At 33.7% G+C, this 17,094-nt stretch overlaps 4 protein-coding genes across 12 annotated transcripts; 3 read left to right on the plus strand and 1 right to left on the minus strand.

The window, feature by feature from the left end:
- The first annotated feature begins 924 nt into the window (after positions 1-924).
- LOC138939759 (selenoprotein F) lies at positions 925-2,132 on the plus strand. Of its 2 annotated transcripts, XM_070307896.1 has the most exons (5): positions 925-1,107; positions 1,184-1,273; positions 1,493-1,611; positions 1,697-1,818; positions 1,921-2,132. In XM_070307896.1, the coding sequence occupies exons 2-5, from the start codon at positions 1,229-1,231 to the stop codon at positions 2,100-2,102; spliced, it is 468 nt and encodes a 155-aa protein (XP_070163997.1). In that variant the 5' UTR covers positions 925-1,107; positions 1,184-1,228; the 3' UTR covers positions 2,103-2,132. The 2 variants fall into 2 exon arrangements, with proteins under 2 accessions (XP_070163997.1, XP_070163995.1); XM_070307894.1 differs by having other exon boundaries at positions 925-1,273.
- Positions 2,133-3,371: 1,239 nt separating this feature from the next.
- Pep (Protein on ecdysone puffs) lies at positions 3,372-9,342 on the minus strand. Its single transcript, XM_070307893.1, has 10 exons — positions 9,234-9,342; positions 8,012-8,342; positions 7,780-7,923; positions 6,599-6,828; positions 5,627-5,933; positions 5,391-5,549; positions 5,056-5,296; positions 4,743-4,937; positions 4,462-4,646; positions 3,372-4,396 (listed from the first exon to the last, which is right to left on the minus strand). Exons 2-10 carry the CDS (start codon positions 8,327-8,329, stop codon positions 3,899-3,901), a joined length of 2,277 nt encoding a protein of 758 aa, XP_070163994.1. The 5' UTR covers positions 8,330-8,342; positions 9,234-9,342; the 3' UTR covers positions 3,372-3,898.
- A 737-nt stretch (positions 9,343-10,079) lies between these two features.
- Positions 10,080-11,949, plus strand: LOC138939905 (mitochondrial ribonuclease P protein 1 homolog). Its single transcript, XM_070308231.1, has 3 exons — positions 10,080-10,543; positions 10,669-11,236; positions 11,390-11,949. Exons 1-3 carry the CDS (start codon positions 10,182-10,184, stop codon positions 11,735-11,737), a joined length of 1,278 nt encoding a protein of 425 aa, XP_070164332.1. The 5' UTR covers positions 10,080-10,181; the 3' UTR covers positions 11,738-11,949.
- Positions 11,950-12,859: 910 nt separating this feature from the next.
- Positions 12,860-17,081, plus strand: LOC138939904 (protein-L-isoaspartate O-methyltransferase domain-containing protein 1). 8 transcript variants are annotated; one of them, XM_070308228.1, is made up of 7 exons: positions 12,860-13,339; positions 13,424-13,497; positions 14,233-14,561; positions 14,660-14,794; positions 14,891-15,142; positions 15,240-16,202; positions 16,459-17,081. In XM_070308228.1, the coding sequence occupies exons 3-7, from the start codon at positions 14,255-14,257 to the stop codon at positions 16,572-16,574; spliced, it is 1,773 nt and encodes a 590-aa protein (XP_070164329.1). In that variant the 5' UTR covers positions 12,860-13,339; positions 13,424-13,497; positions 14,233-14,254; the 3' UTR covers positions 16,575-17,081. The 8 variants fall into 8 exon arrangements, with proteins under 8 accessions (XP_070164329.1, XP_070164328.1, XP_070164325.1 ...); XM_070308227.1 differs by having other exon boundaries at positions 12,860-13,237; XM_070308224.1 differs by having other exon boundaries at positions 12,860-14,001.
- The last annotated feature ends 13 nt before the right edge of the window (positions 17,082-17,094 follow it).

A 17,094-nucleotide genomic window follows, 5' to 3' on the forward strand; every position in this document is an offset into this window, starting at 1 on the left:
TATTTTATATTAAACATGTTTTAGTATATTCCAGCCTTATTTCTGTTCTTTTCTTCCTCGATATTAGATTTAAGATCAATTTTTATTTTATATATATATATATAAAATAATTAATATTTTACAGATTTTTAACTATTTCTCTCAAATATATATATATATATAGTTGAATATATATAAAGTACGAAAAACTTTAAAATAACTTTTCTAATAAGTTATAAAATAAACGATTGAATAAAGAGTAAGAGACGTTTCTTGCCATTTATTAACGTTACACATACGTAGAAAATCGATTAAATATAAGTATAATAAATTTATTATTTATCGTTTATATTTCTTATATGATATCGTGATACACACAATATGTGTGATTCTTCTATTAAAAATCTCTATATACTCTTCAAACTTCGAGTTTCGATTCGAGTCTCACGTGATCTCGCGCAGTCTAAAGCGGGGAGCACACACTTTTGCATAAGCGCATAATCATAAGCATAAGAAATTTGATTGGTCAATTTCCTTATGCTTATGATTATGCGTTTATGCAAAAATGTGTGTTCCCCGCTTCACACTTGGTCCATTCTTACATCTTGGCAGCTACATAGTCTTAGTTCACACCATATACTTTAATACGTACTACTAAATACTATACCGTTCAATTACAGCTGTTCCATTCTTTAAAGGAATGATTATGATTGGTCAATGTAATACTTAGTACGTAAAGTATTATGCGGCGTCTACAATAGAGATTTTAAGCCCTAAGCCTTAAGAAATTGACCAATCACAATCAAGTATGAGAAGAATACTCGATTGTGATTGGTCAATTTCTTAAGGCTTATGGCTTAAAATCTCTATTGTAGACGTCGCATTAAAGTATATCGGTGTAAACTGGGTCATATTAGGCTGTGTTCCGATTTCCCACCCGGGGGGGAATCGGAACACAGCTTTAACCTAGCTGTAACCTGTAACAGCTATAACTAGCTGTGATTGGATAAAACCGAGATAGCCAATTGTAAATGACTGCCTTTGTTTCACATGTCACCATACGAGACATAACAAGTGCATCGTGCATAACAAGTCTGTGGTCTGTGGCTTGAATACAAGACGTATCACGTCAGTACAAAATATTGTCACCTCACCTTTCTATATTTATATGTGATGTGTACTGTATGTATATCTATTTTTTTAGTTTGTTTCTATAATTAAACACGAGAAACAAGAAGAGTAGCCGAATATGAATTATTCATTATACACGGTTTTATTCTTATGCATCTCTGTGGTAAGGGCAACAAGAAATATAACTTTTGTATACAGAACAAGCTCCAAAACTCTGAACTTTTCTTTCTAAATTTTATTCATTTCAAAAATATTATTTTTATTCACACTTTTCTTCATGTAATTAAAGCAATCGCTTTAAAGGTAGTATAAAACCAAAGAATAAATTGTTTGCTGTGATATTTATAGAGAACTATAATAACATTAATGATGTATTTTACAGATGGACATTATCATCGCAGAATTTACAGCAGACGATTGCAAGATGTTAGGGTTTAACAAAGCCAATGTGCTTTGCTCAACCTGTGAACGCTTCAGTGATCCCGAATTAGCAAAAATTCTGTATGTATAAAAAAATCTATTTTATTGAATTTTTTATCAGGATTATCTAAAGCACAAGTCATATCCTTTCTTTTCATTTTATTAGTGTTACGTGTAAGGAATGTTGTCTAAAAGATAATGACAATGATTTGTCTGGATCGAAGCGTTATCCTAAGGCCGTCCTCGAAGTATGCACATGCAAATTTGGACAATATCCGCAAATACAGGGTATCCGCATTATTTCTCATTGCTTTTGATAACATAAAAATGTTTGGTGGAATATAAAATTTAATATAAATTAAATGTATAATTGTACATTTTCCTTTTCAGCCTTCATTAAAAGTGATCGACCAAAGAAATACAAGAATCTCAGCATAAAATACGTGAGAGGCTTGGATCCAATCATTAAGCTATATGACGAGGAAAATAGAATTGAAGATATACTAGATATACATAAATGGGACACAGAATCTGTAGATGAATTTCTATCCACTCATCTTTCTAAGGATTAATAGAATTAAGAAATAAATATATTGCATTAATATGATATTTCTACTGAATTCTTAACTATCCAATTATTTACACACACATACACACATGTATACAGGGTATCCGGCGTCAATCGCATCACCGGTCGTCTGCAGGTAAAGCAGATGAAATCAAGAAGAAAAGTCCTTTATCATTTTTTTTCTATAACACTTAATAAAAAAGTATAATTATTGAGTAAAGTCTGGCCAATCAACGCCGATCTTTAGCCGCGCTATGAAGTGTGCAGCGGCGCACACTATCAGGCGCACGACTGACCGACGTGCGACCGGCTAAAAATCGGCGCTGATTGGCCAGACATTACTCAATCTTTTTATTAAATGTTATAGAAAAAAATGGTAAAGGACTTTTCTTCTTGATTTCATCTGCTTTACCTGCATACGTCCGGTGATGCGATTGACACCGGACACCCTGTATATACATATTTGAATATTACTTTATATCATAATTTTACATTTTATACCATTATGCCAATTGACATCTTACTTTTTGCATCGTACATATTTTTAATATGTATTAAATCTTGATGAATAATATTCTATTTAAAATTTTTTTAAAGTTTATTGTAATACAATTTGTGTATGTTAAGTAGATGCAAAAAAAATATGAAATGTACAGGGTGGAAAATAATCATTAGCTACACATAGGAATCCAGAGAAAAATGCAACGCGTGTGGTAACTCCACAACTTAATTTAAGCCTGTATTAAAATTTTGGACTTCCCACACACGTTGCATTTTTCTTTGAATCTCTAACAAATAATTATTTTCTACCCTGTAGATATATAGTTATCATCCTTAGCATAATTTGCAATTATTCAGCTATATGTTTTAATGTGTGTGAAATTGAAAGAATAGTTAATTCGATAATAATAATTCTTCTAATATTTTTACAATTCTTTTATGATATAATAAAATTACTAATGATTTTTTTATATTAATGAAATGTCAACAAGTCATTTTTAATATAATATAGACATTCATAAAATTTTTGAATTATTTTAAAATATATATTAGCACACAATTCTTAAAAAAAATTTAAATTGCTAAGAAATAAAGGAGAAATTTATCTATCTATCTATATTCACGAGCATAAAATGTTTGGGAATTTTTATAATTCTCTATCATTAGAGAATCAATTATATCAAAAAATGATATTGTAGGAATCATGGGAATATTTCTGTGATTAAAGTCTAAATTTAAATATTACGTGTACCTAGATTACATATATCATTATATTAAATGTACACTGAATTTCGTTATCAATCAATTCTTTCTCATTTACATTAATACAAGATTCTATTTCTTGGTATTGTATACACAAATACACTTTTCTCTAAATATAATTGTAATCACATGCAATATCTAATAATTTGCTTCGTTGATACATAATAGTGCCATATCAGAGCGGTGATTTCAAGATCTAGGAGAAAGGTATATGGCTAAAAATTCATACATGTACAAAAATTCTGACATCTCTCGCGCATTATCTTTCCTGATACGCGATACTAGCGAAATAAATCGCTTATAGATAAGATCTTATACTATTATATATATATATATATTTGTGTTTATGTTTGTAAATGTAAGATTATGCGTAATATTACACAAACATTACGAGATACGCTTCAATAAAAAACGTGTTTTATATGTTTGTATCGTTAAAACTTATCTTAACACACAAAACAAATAACTGAAATTTTCTTTTCAACGCATTTTTTTAGCGCGTTTGCTCTCACACTTTCGTCAATTCGTAATATTACCTTATCGCCGGGACCTCCTAGCGCGTGGACCACCACGGCCGCGTGCGTATCCACGGCCTCTAGATTTTATTTGAGGACTATGATTTCGATCTATCTTCTGAATAGACTTTTCATGATCATGCGGATCATGCGCATGTTGTTCTTTTTCGTCTGCATCGTCGACCAAATTACCCATTTCCACATCGTTGTCATTGTCTATGTCCGCCCACATTTCGTCAACCGGCGTCTTTTTCTCCTGCACGTTAGCAGTATTTTCCGCGATAATCTCTTTCACCTTTTCTTCCGCCTCGCGATTTTCTTCCTCCTCCGATTCGGCGGCATCAGCTTCTAAAGGGTCATACTTCTCCTCTCCATCTGATCTCTTTGGTGCCGCGTTTGCATTATCAGCATCATTCTCCTGCAACTCTTTCGGTTTATCTTCATTTTCGTCATGACTGATCTTGCGACGTTTCCGATTTTCATCGCATTCTTCATTAACTTCAACGGTGTTTTTCTCACTCTACAAACACGATATAACAATGTTCAAAATAAATTACTTTCATATTCTTTTTATAAGTTACTTACCTCAATTTGTTCAGTTTCTTTTGACTCTATAACTGCTGTATTCGATGTTAACAGTTTTACTTCTACTAAGAAATTTCGATAGTGAGTAATGCTGCGTAGATGAGCATTCATATCTTCTGCCAAGAGCATAAATCTTCGGCAACGCTCGCAATAAAATCCTTGAACCTCCTTGACCATAGATTTACCTGAGTAATGTAATTTTTTTTATAAAATCAATACAAAAAACACACATTTAATTTATATAGATTAATATAATTTTTAAAATTTTCTATAATCCATACCGATAAAGATCTGATTCTGACGACAATATTTATAAGACGGTACTTTAAATTTCTTTTCATTTATATTTTCAGTAATATCTGTGATATATTCTTGTTCTCCTGAATCTTCTTCCTTTTCGTTCTTTATGTCATGGCAAACATCTTTCTCTTCATCTTCTGCAGTGCGAACTTCAGCTTCTCCCTTTGCCAGTTTTTCTATAAAAAGATATTTTACTAATTAAAAATTATCTTAAAAATTAATTATAGTTTACTAAAATTAACTAAATTAATAAAAACAAGTTAACTTTTTCTTTCTTTATCTTTCCTTCATTACCTTTTTTCTTATTTTTTCGTTGTTCCTCACACTGAACGGCATTTTTCATGTGAGCGGGAGTTAAACAATGTTCGTCGTATTCTATGCGAGATGGGAATTCTTTTAAACAAGGAAAGCATCGAGGATGCAAGAATGTCTTCAATTGCTGATGTTTCTCGCTCTTTCTATGCGTAGATAAAGTTCCATAAAAGTTTAGATCGCACATTGTACAATATTCTCTCACATTGAAATCCACAGAAACCTGTAATTAAAACATTATGTATACATATATACCAAAGTACTGTTCGTTATCAAAAATCTACGTTCAGTTTTTCTAATAGATGTGATTCTCTTACTTTTTTGCCGCGCCGTTTCGAGTTGTTTAAGCTAAGTTCACGCTGCTCCTCGGCAACTCGCAATTCGTGTCTCATCAGATCGACTTTCAATTTGTACGATTCGTCCAACTTTTCCATCATTAGCTGATGCGCACGTCCGCGTAGATGATTTTCGAAGGACTGTGCAAAGAAATACAATAATTATAACACACAATAAATATTTATACAGATATGTTAACTTTGTTCATAATGCATACAAATCCGTCCCACATATGCTTGTTGCAAATGTGGCAAAACATATGGCTCATCGGAACCTCCGCGTAACGACTCTCGGCGTGTCTAGCCTCCGATTTCTTGCCGGTCGTTTTCGTATTTTCTTTGTCTGTTTTTTCAGATGCCTCTTTCGTCTCTTTTGTCGTGAAATCTTCCACAGTGACAGGATTTTCTATCTTTATCTCGATATCTTCCGTTTTTTCATCTTCTGTTTTTTCAATTTTTACACATACTTCTTCCTTTTCATCCTTCCAATCGCGCTTTTTGTTCTCGGATTCGTCCGCGTCGTCACTATTTATCACAAATAATATACTTTAGAATAAAGTTTCTTATATTCTTGAAGAAATTTTGTAATTGCTCTTGACCAGTGAATTGATCATTTTATATTAAACTCACTATGAAATTTTTAATTTTGTTGGGAATTATATAGTTAAATAATTTATAATGTTCACGTATACGAAATCTTGCTATAATAAAGACTAAAGAAAATTGTATTGATTATATAAAAATATATCAATAAAAAAATATAATAAATTCATACATTTTATTAATATACCTTAAATATATAATATATTCTTGCCAAATACAATAGAATAATTTCTAGTCGCTAAAATTTGCTTTAATGGATGTAGAGAGAAGGAATTATGAAAAACAGCACAAAATTTTTAGTGCTCTCGATATTTCTGGATGTAAAATGTAAGGTGAATCGCATCAATGGTATAAGATAAATGTATATATAAAAAGAAAGATATAGAAAAGAGTGAAATTTCTGAAACTGGTACTGTATATAACATATAGATACATTAAGAAACGTATATAAAATATATGTATATGTATATATGTACATGTACATATATATATATATATAGATATATATAGGCAAATAGTTTGAAGAAAGACTGAGACTTACTGAAATTTGAAGAAACTATACCAATCACAGGTAATCGGGAGCTTACCTTTTCGGAACAGGCGGTTCTGCTTTTTCGCTATCAGAAGTCTTAACATCCTGCTGTTCCTTTTTGGCAGTCGGATTTTGTTTAGAGGCAGGAATTGGTTTAGAAGATTTATCGTTGCGATGTTGGATTTGGTTTCCGTTCATACGTTGACTGCCAGACTGGGGTGCACGAGATTGTTGTGCGGATGGGCCACGCCGCCCAGCAGGGCCATCTCGGGCTCGATTGCCCATCTATTCAAGTAGTAGAGGTCAACCGACCAAAAGTATCATGAGAAGTATCTGATGTAACTGTGATTCTTCTCAAATCGAGACACTGGTTCTAGAAACCACTTTGGGAATTTGAGGGAGAAAACATTTCTATGGTCGATAAATGGAAGCAGAATGGAGTCGGTAAAATACCAAAACTCTTTCTTCCATTTCTATACCGAGTATGAAAGCAAAAAGGGGAAAACTGTTGAGTGCATCCCGATTTCGAATCGAGGATACATCGTGTATTAGGTACGATCACAACGATCATAAAATACGATCATAATTATAAAAGTAGATATAATTTTTGCCACTAAAAATACTTGAGCAAAACTCGATGAATACTAATAAACGTGAAGACGAAGTTAAGTCAAAATCAAGTGAAATATGCAACTTGTATATAAGCGATAGTAGTTTTGAATAAAGTGCAACCACATTGATTTTAATATCATATTAGTGGATAGAAGACTCTGATTACATAGACTATAAAACAGGGCAACGTCAGTTTCAAATTCAGTCCTGCAAAAACTTCCCCAGTAAACTTCCATGAGTAATAAATTGAGAATTATGTTTTGAAAAATCAACACACGTCTTTCAACAGTGCTTTTAATGAAATATTTTTGTAGATGATATCTAGGAGTCGTTCAGACAAGGCTGTTCCATCAACAAGAATTAATTATATCTTAATGATTTCGCCGGCCACGTCTAATCGAGTGAGCGATATATCCTATTTAATCGATCGGCACAAGAAGAGGAATTTGTAATGTGTAGAATAATTAAGACAATTTGTTTCCATGCAAGGAAGCGTGGACTAAAGATTGTCAATTTACAACTCCTGTTTACGATACAGAAGAAGATCGTAAGCAAGTGTTAAAAGAAGTGTCGTAAGATTATGTTTGTTTAAAAAAGTGTCGTGTATTGCGTGAAATCGCTTACTTTATTATAAGGTTGAGGACGTTGATTCTTTATAGGATGCCGTGCCGGTCGATCGCTAAATCGTCCTGAAGAATAGTTCTGTTGATTGGGATAATTCGATCCTGGTCCAGAATAATTATTTCCAAGACTCATAAGGGACGGTACCTACATTGACGATTTAATAATAAATTAGAGCAATTCTAGAACACGCACGGTAAAATAAAATTTCAAAACAGAAACAACATTATCGTACCTGTGGTTGCACTTCTTGCTGACTGCGAAGTAGATTTGTAAGAAGATTACTAGCGATTGCTAGCTGTGCCTGTGGTGATGCCAGAGAGAGATTATTATTGGGTGTAGGCAAGATGCCTCTGCCAGGCATCATACCACCTTCCCAGGGATTCATTCCACCCATACCACTGCCTCCGCTCATCCCTCCACTCATATTATTTCCCATATTATTATTACCCATGTTATTGCCGACTCTGTTACCACTGCCTCCACTACCGCCCCGATTGAAATTCCCTCGATTTCCAAAGGAATCTCGTTTCACTCCTCGATTAAACGACATTGTGCTCCTTATGCTGTGGTAAACATTTTTAAATAATTAATTTTATTTTGTTTTTTATTCCTTGTCATTAGACAAGTTTTATGCAGTATAGTTTTATTTATTTACAATCTTCATACGAAAATAGATTCATTAGAAACGATTTACACACATATTTTTCTATTTAAATAAACCAATTGCCATCTATTGAGAATCGTATTCTATATTAGAAGATACTTTAAAATACTTATGTCTCGCTACGATTTATAGAACTAATATATTAAACTTATTTAATAATCCATATATATATATATATATATAAAATCTTTTTTTAGAAATTTTGTGCTTTTTTCTTCAAATATCTTTTTCCTTTTTCTTTTTCTTTATTTTTATGAAGACATGAAAATATCAAAACACTTTACAAGATATCAAAACTCAAAATATTTCAAATTTCAATTAGAAATAAATATGTACAGGTACATCGCGTATCTGTATAATAAAATTATACACATTAACAAAAGTTATACAAATATAAAATAAAGTTCATATGAAGATAATAGAAACTATATATATGCCGGGTATTATATATGTATATGTGTTACATATATGACAAAAAAAATGATAAACAAGAGTTTAATCTCAAAAACCAATTATTATGCATTAATAGATGTTGCGAATATAAGATATATGTTATAACGAACAATCGCACGCACGCACACACAACACAAGACAACACATAATACAATTATACTATTTTATGCCAAATATTCGGTATAAAGGCAACGTGGCGGATAACGCTTATTCAGAGCATCTTAAAAATTTGCGAAACCAAATCAGATATTGCTACAACTTATAAAATAATTGATGAAAGGTTCGATTTATTTAAATAATAATTATATATTACAGGAAAATTTTCAAATTTTCTTACCAAAGCGATAACACTCGATACAATGTACAGAAAAGTCGATGAGAATAGTAACGAACGCAAATGAACGAACGATTGCAAATGGTGGTTGATGCAAGTTGGGTGAATCTCGTTGATTACCATGAGCAATGAAATAAGAAAGATAGATATTCGATATGCGCGCATACAACTGGGTATCGATATCGTGCAACTTTTCCCCTAAGGCAGAAACATGAAAGGGGCTGTATTCAGGTACAATTTCATGAGCTGCAATCTCGTGAAGCAAAGAAAAGTCACGTGATCGAAATGGACGAATCAGCGGCCACGCCGTCGTCACTCATTCGTCCATTTCGATTACGTGATCTCTTTGCTGCACGAGTTTGCAGCATATGAAATCGTATCTTTCCGATTTCCCATCCGGGGTTATATTCTCGAAACATATAAAACATATATAGCCCGTATCAGACAACGCGTTAAAGATTGAGATTGAAGATTGAAATTTGACCAATTAGGACAAAGAAATTTTAGTCCCTTTTATTCTGATTAGTCAAATTCCAATCTTTAATCTTCAATCTTCAATTTTCAATGCAGAGTCTGATACGGGCATACGCGATATCGTGCGCCAAGGTTTACGTAGAAAATATAGATGTACTCTGTTTCGTGCCCCCTGGACTGCGTTCAGAAACATCTCCGGATGCACACGAGTGTCGTTCTATCTTTGTTCAACTTTTAGTAAATGATACAGATAGAACGATGCTTGTGTGCATTCGGGGATGTTTCTGAACGCAGAGTTGCCCCCCACTGCTCGAGACTCGGTCTAGATATACTATATTTATAATGCGATATTTACTTATCTTTTCTTGCTGGAAAGCTCCGTCTCTATTGTAGGTTAACAATTTATTCAAACGGCTTTTTAACATTATCGGTTGACAACAGTAACTCTCTTGCCTTAAGAAAAATTACACTTGTAAAATGTACAATTATATGAGATGTCTAATTGTCTCAGTAAAATTTCATAAGAAATTTTTCACACAATCAACCCACAAAAATATTTTGTCGCATATGATCAATCGTCATACAAATACTCATTGGAGTAAACGATTTTGTTGTCAAGCTACGATCCAGGAGAGAGACGATCGAACAAATATTGGTCTAAAATATAACTTACAGCAGAAGCTGGACCAATTTCTATCCGATCCTGAAAACAAGAAAGTTTTTGAAATATTAAAATTGGAGATAGACGTCTTGCGACACAATGCTGAAAAAGTACCCGAGGAACTTAGTGCAAAAGACTGGTTGGTACTGGTAAAAATAACGACCAAGACACAAAGAAGGTGAATATTTTATTTATTAATCTTTTTTCTTTTTTTAAATATTTTTATAATTTTAAATATAGATAATATCTTGTGATTAAGTATATATATATATATATATGTTTTCTTTTTTTAACATTATATAGAAAATACCTCAAATTTTTGTGGTTAAATGAGAAGACACGGATAAATAAAAAGGAAAAAAAAGAATGGAAAAAAACTGAAGCATTTGTTAAAAAGGCAGAAGCAGAACAGGGAGATACTGATGAAATGAAATATGGACTTTCACATAATACATTGTTTTTACGTATATATGATACAACCATAAATCGCTATTATAATAATAAATTACTCCAAGCTATGATGTTTGAACCAAAAATTGTGCTGGATTGTGGTTACGAAGATTACATGACTCAACGTGAGATGCACGATTGTGCTAAACAACTGATTCTGTCTTTTGCCACCAATCGCCTTCATATGGATCCTATGTCTCTTTATTTTTGTAATATGGAAAACGATGGGGCGCTTTTGCAATACTGCAATATCATCATGCCTAATTTACTGGATAATGATTTTCCAGCGATTATAACATCACAATCTTATTTAGATTTGTTTCCAAAGGATCAGCTAGTATATCTTACTCCGCATTGTAGAACAGATATGACTGAATATAACCCTGATACGGTGTATATCATTGGTGCAATAGTAGACAAGGTAAGTTGAGAAAATATTTTCATCTTGTTTTATATATATATATATATATATATATATATATATATATATATATTTATTATTTTATATATATATACACACACATACACATATTGTATATATTTTTCATTAAGTCAATTTTTTCTTTATTTATAGCATAATCAACAACCTTTATCTTTGGCAAAAGCCAAGAAAGATGGTATACAGATAGCCAAATTGCCTTTGGAAAAATATCTTCCTTGGGGTTCTGGTTCAACAAAGAGTTTAACGCTCAATCAGATGATAAGTGTATTGTTAGATTTAAGGCATACAAAAGATTGGAAGAAGGCATTACAGCATGTACCAATCAGGAAATTGAGAGAGGCCAGAGAACATATGTTAGAATTGAAATTGAAGAGAACTTCACGCTTTAGAAAATCAGAAGCTCAAAGTTCCAATATTTTGGATTCAAATTCTGAAATTCAAACAGATTTTACATTTACTAGTAGAAAAACAAATAATTGATGTAATTAATTTTTTAATTATTATACATATTAAATTACAATTAATTACATCAGAAAAGACTTTGTTAATTATTTTCACTGTACTGTATTTATTTCTTTCTCAAAGTTGACATTAATTTTGAAACTGATATAGTACATTATAATTTAGCCAAAATTTTACAAGAGTATGCAAATTCGTATGCTAAATACGATTTTAGACTACATAAAAGGATGTTGCGTTACTTTATCATTTGACAGAAAATTTATTATGTATGTGGCCACATATATATATATATATATGTATATATATATACATATATATATTAATATATACATTATTGGTAATTATTCAGTCTAGCGGCCTCATCTCAAATATCGATAAAATTATGCTCATTTGACGCGTTTTTGCACAAAACGAAAGAATACAGCAGAGAAAAGTGTCGCTCTGCTCCGCGAAGCGAGATATTAATAATTAAAGTAGACGACTATTGAGGTTACAAAACCAATCGTACCGACGAAATATAGCGACATGACTTCTTCTCTTCTTGTGAATGGCATCGGGCCTAAGGTACACAGGCCCACACGGCCAAGTCGATGAATATAAATAGTGCTAATGTTGTAGAGATCAAGTTGTGGGTTAGTATCAGAAATTTTATTTAGATGTGAATTACTGATAGGATGCTACGAAAGGAATTTTTCTTTATAAGAGGAGAATAGAATTCAAAAATAAGATCCAAAGGACACAAGCGTTACGTGAACATATCTGTACTCGGCCAAGGCCGCAACGGAAGTATGATAGCAACATGAGTATGCTCTACGGTCTCCGGCCATGTGCTCTGTGGCCACATGCGCATGCGTTTTGATTAAAGCACACAAAATTTAAACACAACGACGTGAAACAAACGCATAATGTTATATGCGATGTCATTGTTGTTAGGGCCCGAGCACATGAAAAAACTTAAGCAGTAAGACTTAAGATATAGGGCCAGGGCACATAAAAAAACTTAAGCAGTAAGACTTAAAACTTAAGAATATCAACCATACGGAATTTTCAGCGTAGCTTACGTTTCAATATGGCTGCCTTACTGTTCGACCGTGATTGGTCAATTCGCTTACGTCTTAAGTCTTACTGTTTAAGTTTTTTTATGTGCCACGGCCCTTAGACGTGAACTTACATGCACGCGTAATGTAATACGATCTTTATTCCCGTTGACTTGATTTTGTCCAATGGCGTAGGAGCGTCCGTCAATCGCTCGGTTTGTTTTGTAATATCAGCTGATGGACTTGATGAACCTTTCGCGTTATAAAAACACAAGTCCAACCACGAACCACGGAGGCTGTTCTAGTATGTTTCACGGTATTACGTCGTGGTCGTCGTTTCGTGTCGTCAACGTAATATGCCAACAACGTTTTCTATCGTTAACAAAGTAATAGCATCGAGACAGAGTTTTTTTTCCACTTTAACGACTCGTCGACTCCATATTATCGGCTGTGATCATCATATTGTGCTTCGATTTTTGTGGTAATGCCTGTTATCCAACTTTCTAATTAACGACATCGTGTCGTTACACTACGTGTTACGAGCGTCAACGATATCGTTGTGTTGGGAAATTACAAAATAAACGTACACTACCAAAAAAATTCTTAAACTCGTTTGCCCACTTCGTGTGTAACTTGGTTCATCTATTATTAAAATCGTTATTTGCAGGTTTGCTCGTTTACTCGTTCGCTCGTCGTTCGATGCAAAAGAGAGAGGGAGAGAGAGAGAGAGACGTTGTTATCGTAAATAAACATAAGTTTATATCTCGTGTGTTTTTTCTCATCGTAGATCACGGATTTCTTGTTTCATTCGTCGTTTAAAAATGGACAAGCCGCTGCGTCATATACATATACTATCACATTATCACATCGTCAGATGATCGAGAATAATCAAATTAACGATTGGGAGATTAACAATAAGTTAGATGAACGCGACGGCATCGTCAATATATCCGCGTGACTTTCATATTATTCATAATTAATACCTCATATGTACTTTGACTCGACAAGCTATCTTTAAAGCCAAGTTTACGCGTTGTCTCTGTATGTGTACGGATTTAATTATTTTCTAATTTTTGAAAAATATCGTGAATATAATTCATTGAATTATTGTTACATAAATCATATAGAGTATATTTGAGCAAAAATCTTGTAACGGAACTTGTTGATACGCTAGTTGTATTCGAGTTAGGATTGTGATTATTTCTGAGTCACTACTTCTTACGAGTAGAATATCTTATATAAAAGGTGATGCCCTGAATACATAATATCGCACAAATGCGTATAAATATAACTTCCTCATTGCAGACTTTGATAATTAAGCATTTTTTATCAGTTTCTTATTTAATCGCTGTTTTACTATAACAATGGTATTATTTCAAAATCTGGAATCTTTTATTAATTTTTTTCATCTATACGCTGTAATTCTTTGCATAGCGACATCGTAATAAATTGATACGCTTATCGAATACATCGTAGAGCTCTTGATACTTTGATAAATATGGGAGGAGCTGTGAGCAGTGGACAGGACAATGACGAATTAGTGGATAATTTAATGGTATCGGGATATATCAGAACGAAGAAAGTGGAGCAAGTTTTTAGAGCCGTGGATAGAGCCGACTATGTTTTATCCTCTTGCCGAGAAGGCGCTTACAAGGATCTAGCGTGGAAACACGGAAATATACATTTATCAGCTCCCTGTATATACAGCGAAGTATTGGAAGGACTCAGTTTAGAACCTGGCTTAAGTTTCCTAAATCTTGGATCGGGAACTGGCTACCTCAGCACAATGGCAGGATTGATATTGCGTAAGAAAGTTGTCGTTTTAATACATGCCGATATATATATATATATATATATATAATATATTGAATATATGTGATATTTTTGTGATATTTTTTTCTAGAACAACACGGAACGAATCATGGCATCGAATTGCACGAAGATTGTTTAAAATATGCATACGAAAGATTGGAGGAGTTCAAGCAAAAGTCTTTGGCTTTAAATGAATATGATTTCTGTGAACCGATATTCGTACAAGGTAAAATGATTGAACAGAAAGAAGAGAAGCGACGCACGATGTGTGCGTGAACTTGTATCAAATGTTATATTAATTATATAATAATATATCTAATAGGAAATTGTCTCAGCGTCGTACCTGGCAGACAATACGATAGAGTATACTGCGGAGCAGCGTGTCCCGAAAGTCACGAAGTATTTATTAAGCAATTTGTACGTATCGGAGGTATATTGATAATGCCTTACAGAGATCAATTGTTACGTGTGCAAAGAATGGATGAGGATATCTGGACGCAGTACTCGATGCTTCCTGTATCGTTCGCGACTCTAGTCATACCTCCAGCCTCGGAACATAATTTATTTCACCTACGTACGTAATCTATATCCCTTCATAAGCAGATAGTTATTATTCATTGTTAATATATAAAAAAAAATATTTGACACTATTTTCGAATTGTACGTTGCAGCGGAGTGTAATCCTCTACCTCTGCAAGAGTTGTGTCGTGGTAGAATTCGACATTATCTACGTCAAAATATCTGGCGCGAACATCCTGATCTCGAGACCGAGAAGCCTATAGTACCGGTACAGCAAAGACAGACTCCGCAACAACGTACCCTCAGACGTTTCGTAATACCCATCTTCGAGGAATCCGACGAGGCCTTAACCGACGATGAACAAGAAATTGGACGAGCGCGTTTCTTGTTGAATGCGCGTCTCGCTGATGCACATCCTGGAGAAGCTATTACGACGACTCTGCAATTAGTACGAGCCGTCATACAACCGAATCAGAACGATAGTGAAGAAAATCAACGGGTTTCGAGCAACGTTAGCGAAGATATTCGAGACGCAGGTGTGACCACGAGTTTTCAGATACGTCAACAAAGGCGAAGATCATCCGTGAGGAATTTAGCTTCAAGTACAAGCACAGACGGCACAAGCGCCGCAGGTCACAGTTCCAATACCGTGACTGCGGATATAAACGACAACAACGAGGAGGAGAGCGAAAGAGACGCGGGGAAATCGGCAACCGCATATTCTAATATGAGTGACAGCGAGAGTGACGCCGAGCAGGACGCTTTCGCGCAACGCAAAAAAATCGCGAAACGCGAGAAGACGGATAGCGGTATAGTGGACGATATGAATTTCAGTAACGAGGACGGTAGTTCTAGCTCCAATACCAATCACTCCGACTCCGATATCACTGATACAACGGACACGGGCGACGCGATGGACGTGGAGCTGCCCGACGCGATATACAACTCTTGCAGAAGTACATACGGCTCTCGCTCCACGTCGAAAGAATCTACCTCCCGCAAGAACGCAACTATCGTGCACTTTGTAGACAGTAACGCGTTCGCCGTTTACATGAGGGAAAAGATACAACAGTTACCATTGCCTTTTTCGATAAAACTGTACATGAACTATAATCGTAAGTTATAAAAGCGCGTCACATTATTCTTATTTAAAAAAAAAAAAAAAACTATATATATCACTTTTATTATGCAATAATTTTACACTGTCTTTTTTTTCTCTCGTGTATGCATTTCGCAAACTTGTATAATCTACGGCGAGGTTACATTATCCCGAATAATGTTTTTAATACAAATTCCTATCTCGAGTTATCATGTTTCGTGTATCTTACGATGCCACTTAATCGCTACTGATATACCTTATGTCGTTTGCAGATAAGGAATCCTCGACATACGACTTTTTGCCAATATTGAGTTATCCTACTACTCGTACTTCCTACAAACTTCTTTTCTATTCTATTGATATTATTATTTTATCGATATTATATTGATATTATTTGCCTTTATGTAACAAGTAGAAACAAAAGTGTATATAAAATTAAGATAATTAGGAATAAGATTATTAGGAAGATTTTTTAAGATATCCCAGTTTTTTTTCGGTTGCACATTATTTGATATACCTTACGAAATAAATCTTGGCGCCAGGATCAAATACGATGCTCTGAAAAAACGTTTGTATTTTAAAATTCTGTCAATTCTGAACAGCCGAGAATGCCGAAGAAGAGGATATAAGAGAGTATATGTGTGTGTGTGTGTGTGTCTATATATATATATATATATATAGGAACATAAGAGAGCAAGATTTTCTTTTTTACCGATTCGAACAAATTTTTGAAACGGGGAAACAAACAGGATTGTACAAAGTATAAAATAACGAAACTCGAATAAACTACAAGCGGATAAATCCTAAGACGGATTACAAAAGTTTCGTTGCTTTACATTTTATTCTTACGGTCCACACACGAAGAGGTATATAAATATTTAAGATGGCGCCAAAATTTGAATTGTTTA

The sequence above is a fragment of the Polyergus mexicanus genome, unplaced genomic scaffold, assembly GCF_030449975.1.
Source record: "Polyergus mexicanus isolate NDT 795.1 unplaced genomic scaffold, iyPolMexi1.0 SCAF_15, whole genome shotgun sequence".
Classification (NCBI taxonomy): Eukaryota; Metazoa; Arthropoda; class Insecta; order Hymenoptera; family Formicidae; genus Polyergus; species Polyergus mexicanus.

What these genes read in the sequence shown, in the direction of transcription:
- LOC138939905 (XM_070308231.1), top strand. Translation starts at nt 10,182, where the DNA reads ATGTACAATTATATGAGATGTCTAATTGTCTCAGTAAAATTTCATAAG. An exon ending in ACGACCAAGACACAAAGAAG is followed by an intron (nt 10,544 to 10,668) that starts GTGAATATTTTA and finishes AACATTATATAG; the next exon opens with AAAATACCTCAAATTTTTGT. An exon ending in TTGGTGCAATAGTAGACAAG is followed by an intron (nt 11,237 to 11,389) that starts GTAAGTTGAGAA and finishes CTTTATTTATAG; the next exon opens with CATAATCAACAACCTTTATC.
- Pep (XM_070307893.1), bottom strand. Translation starts at nt 8,329, where the DNA reads ATGTCGTTTAATCGAGGAGTGAAACGAGATTCCTTTGGAAATCGAGGG. An exon ending in AGCAAGAAGTGCAACCACAG is followed by an intron (nt 7,924 to 8,011) that starts GTACGATAATGT and finishes TCGTCAATGTAG; the next exon opens with GTACCGTCCCTTATGAGTCT. An exon ending in CGAAACGGCGCGGCAAAAAA is followed by an intron (nt 5,297 to 5,390) that starts GTAAGAGAATCA and finishes TTTTAATTACAG; the next exon opens with GTTTCTGTGGATTTCAATGT.
- LOC138939904 (XM_070308224.1), top strand. Translation starts at nt 14,255, where the DNA reads ATGGGAGGAGCTGTGAGCAGTGGACAGGACAATGACGAATTAGTGGAT. An exon ending in AATGGCAGGATTGATATTGC is followed by an intron (nt 14,562 to 14,659) that starts GTAAGAAAGTTG and finishes ATTTTTTTCTAG; the next exon opens with AACAACACGGAACGAATCAT. An exon ending in ACTGTACATGAACTATAATC is followed by an intron (nt 16,203 to 16,458) that starts GTAAGTTATAAA and finishes TGTCGTTTGCAG; the next exon opens with ATAAGGAATCCTCGACATAC.
- LOC138939759 (XM_070307894.1), top strand. Translation starts at nt 1,229, where the DNA reads ATGAATTATTCATTATACACGGTTTTATTCTTATGCATCTCTGTG. An exon ending in CCCGAATTAGCAAAAATTCT is followed by an intron (nt 1,612 to 1,696) that starts GTATGTATAAAA and finishes TCATTTTATTAG; the next exon opens with TGTTACGTGTAAGGAATGTT. An exon ending in ACAATATCCGCAAATACAGG is followed by an intron (nt 1,819 to 1,920) that starts GTATCCGCATTA and finishes TTTCCTTTTCAG; the next exon opens with CCTTCATTAAAAGTGATCGA.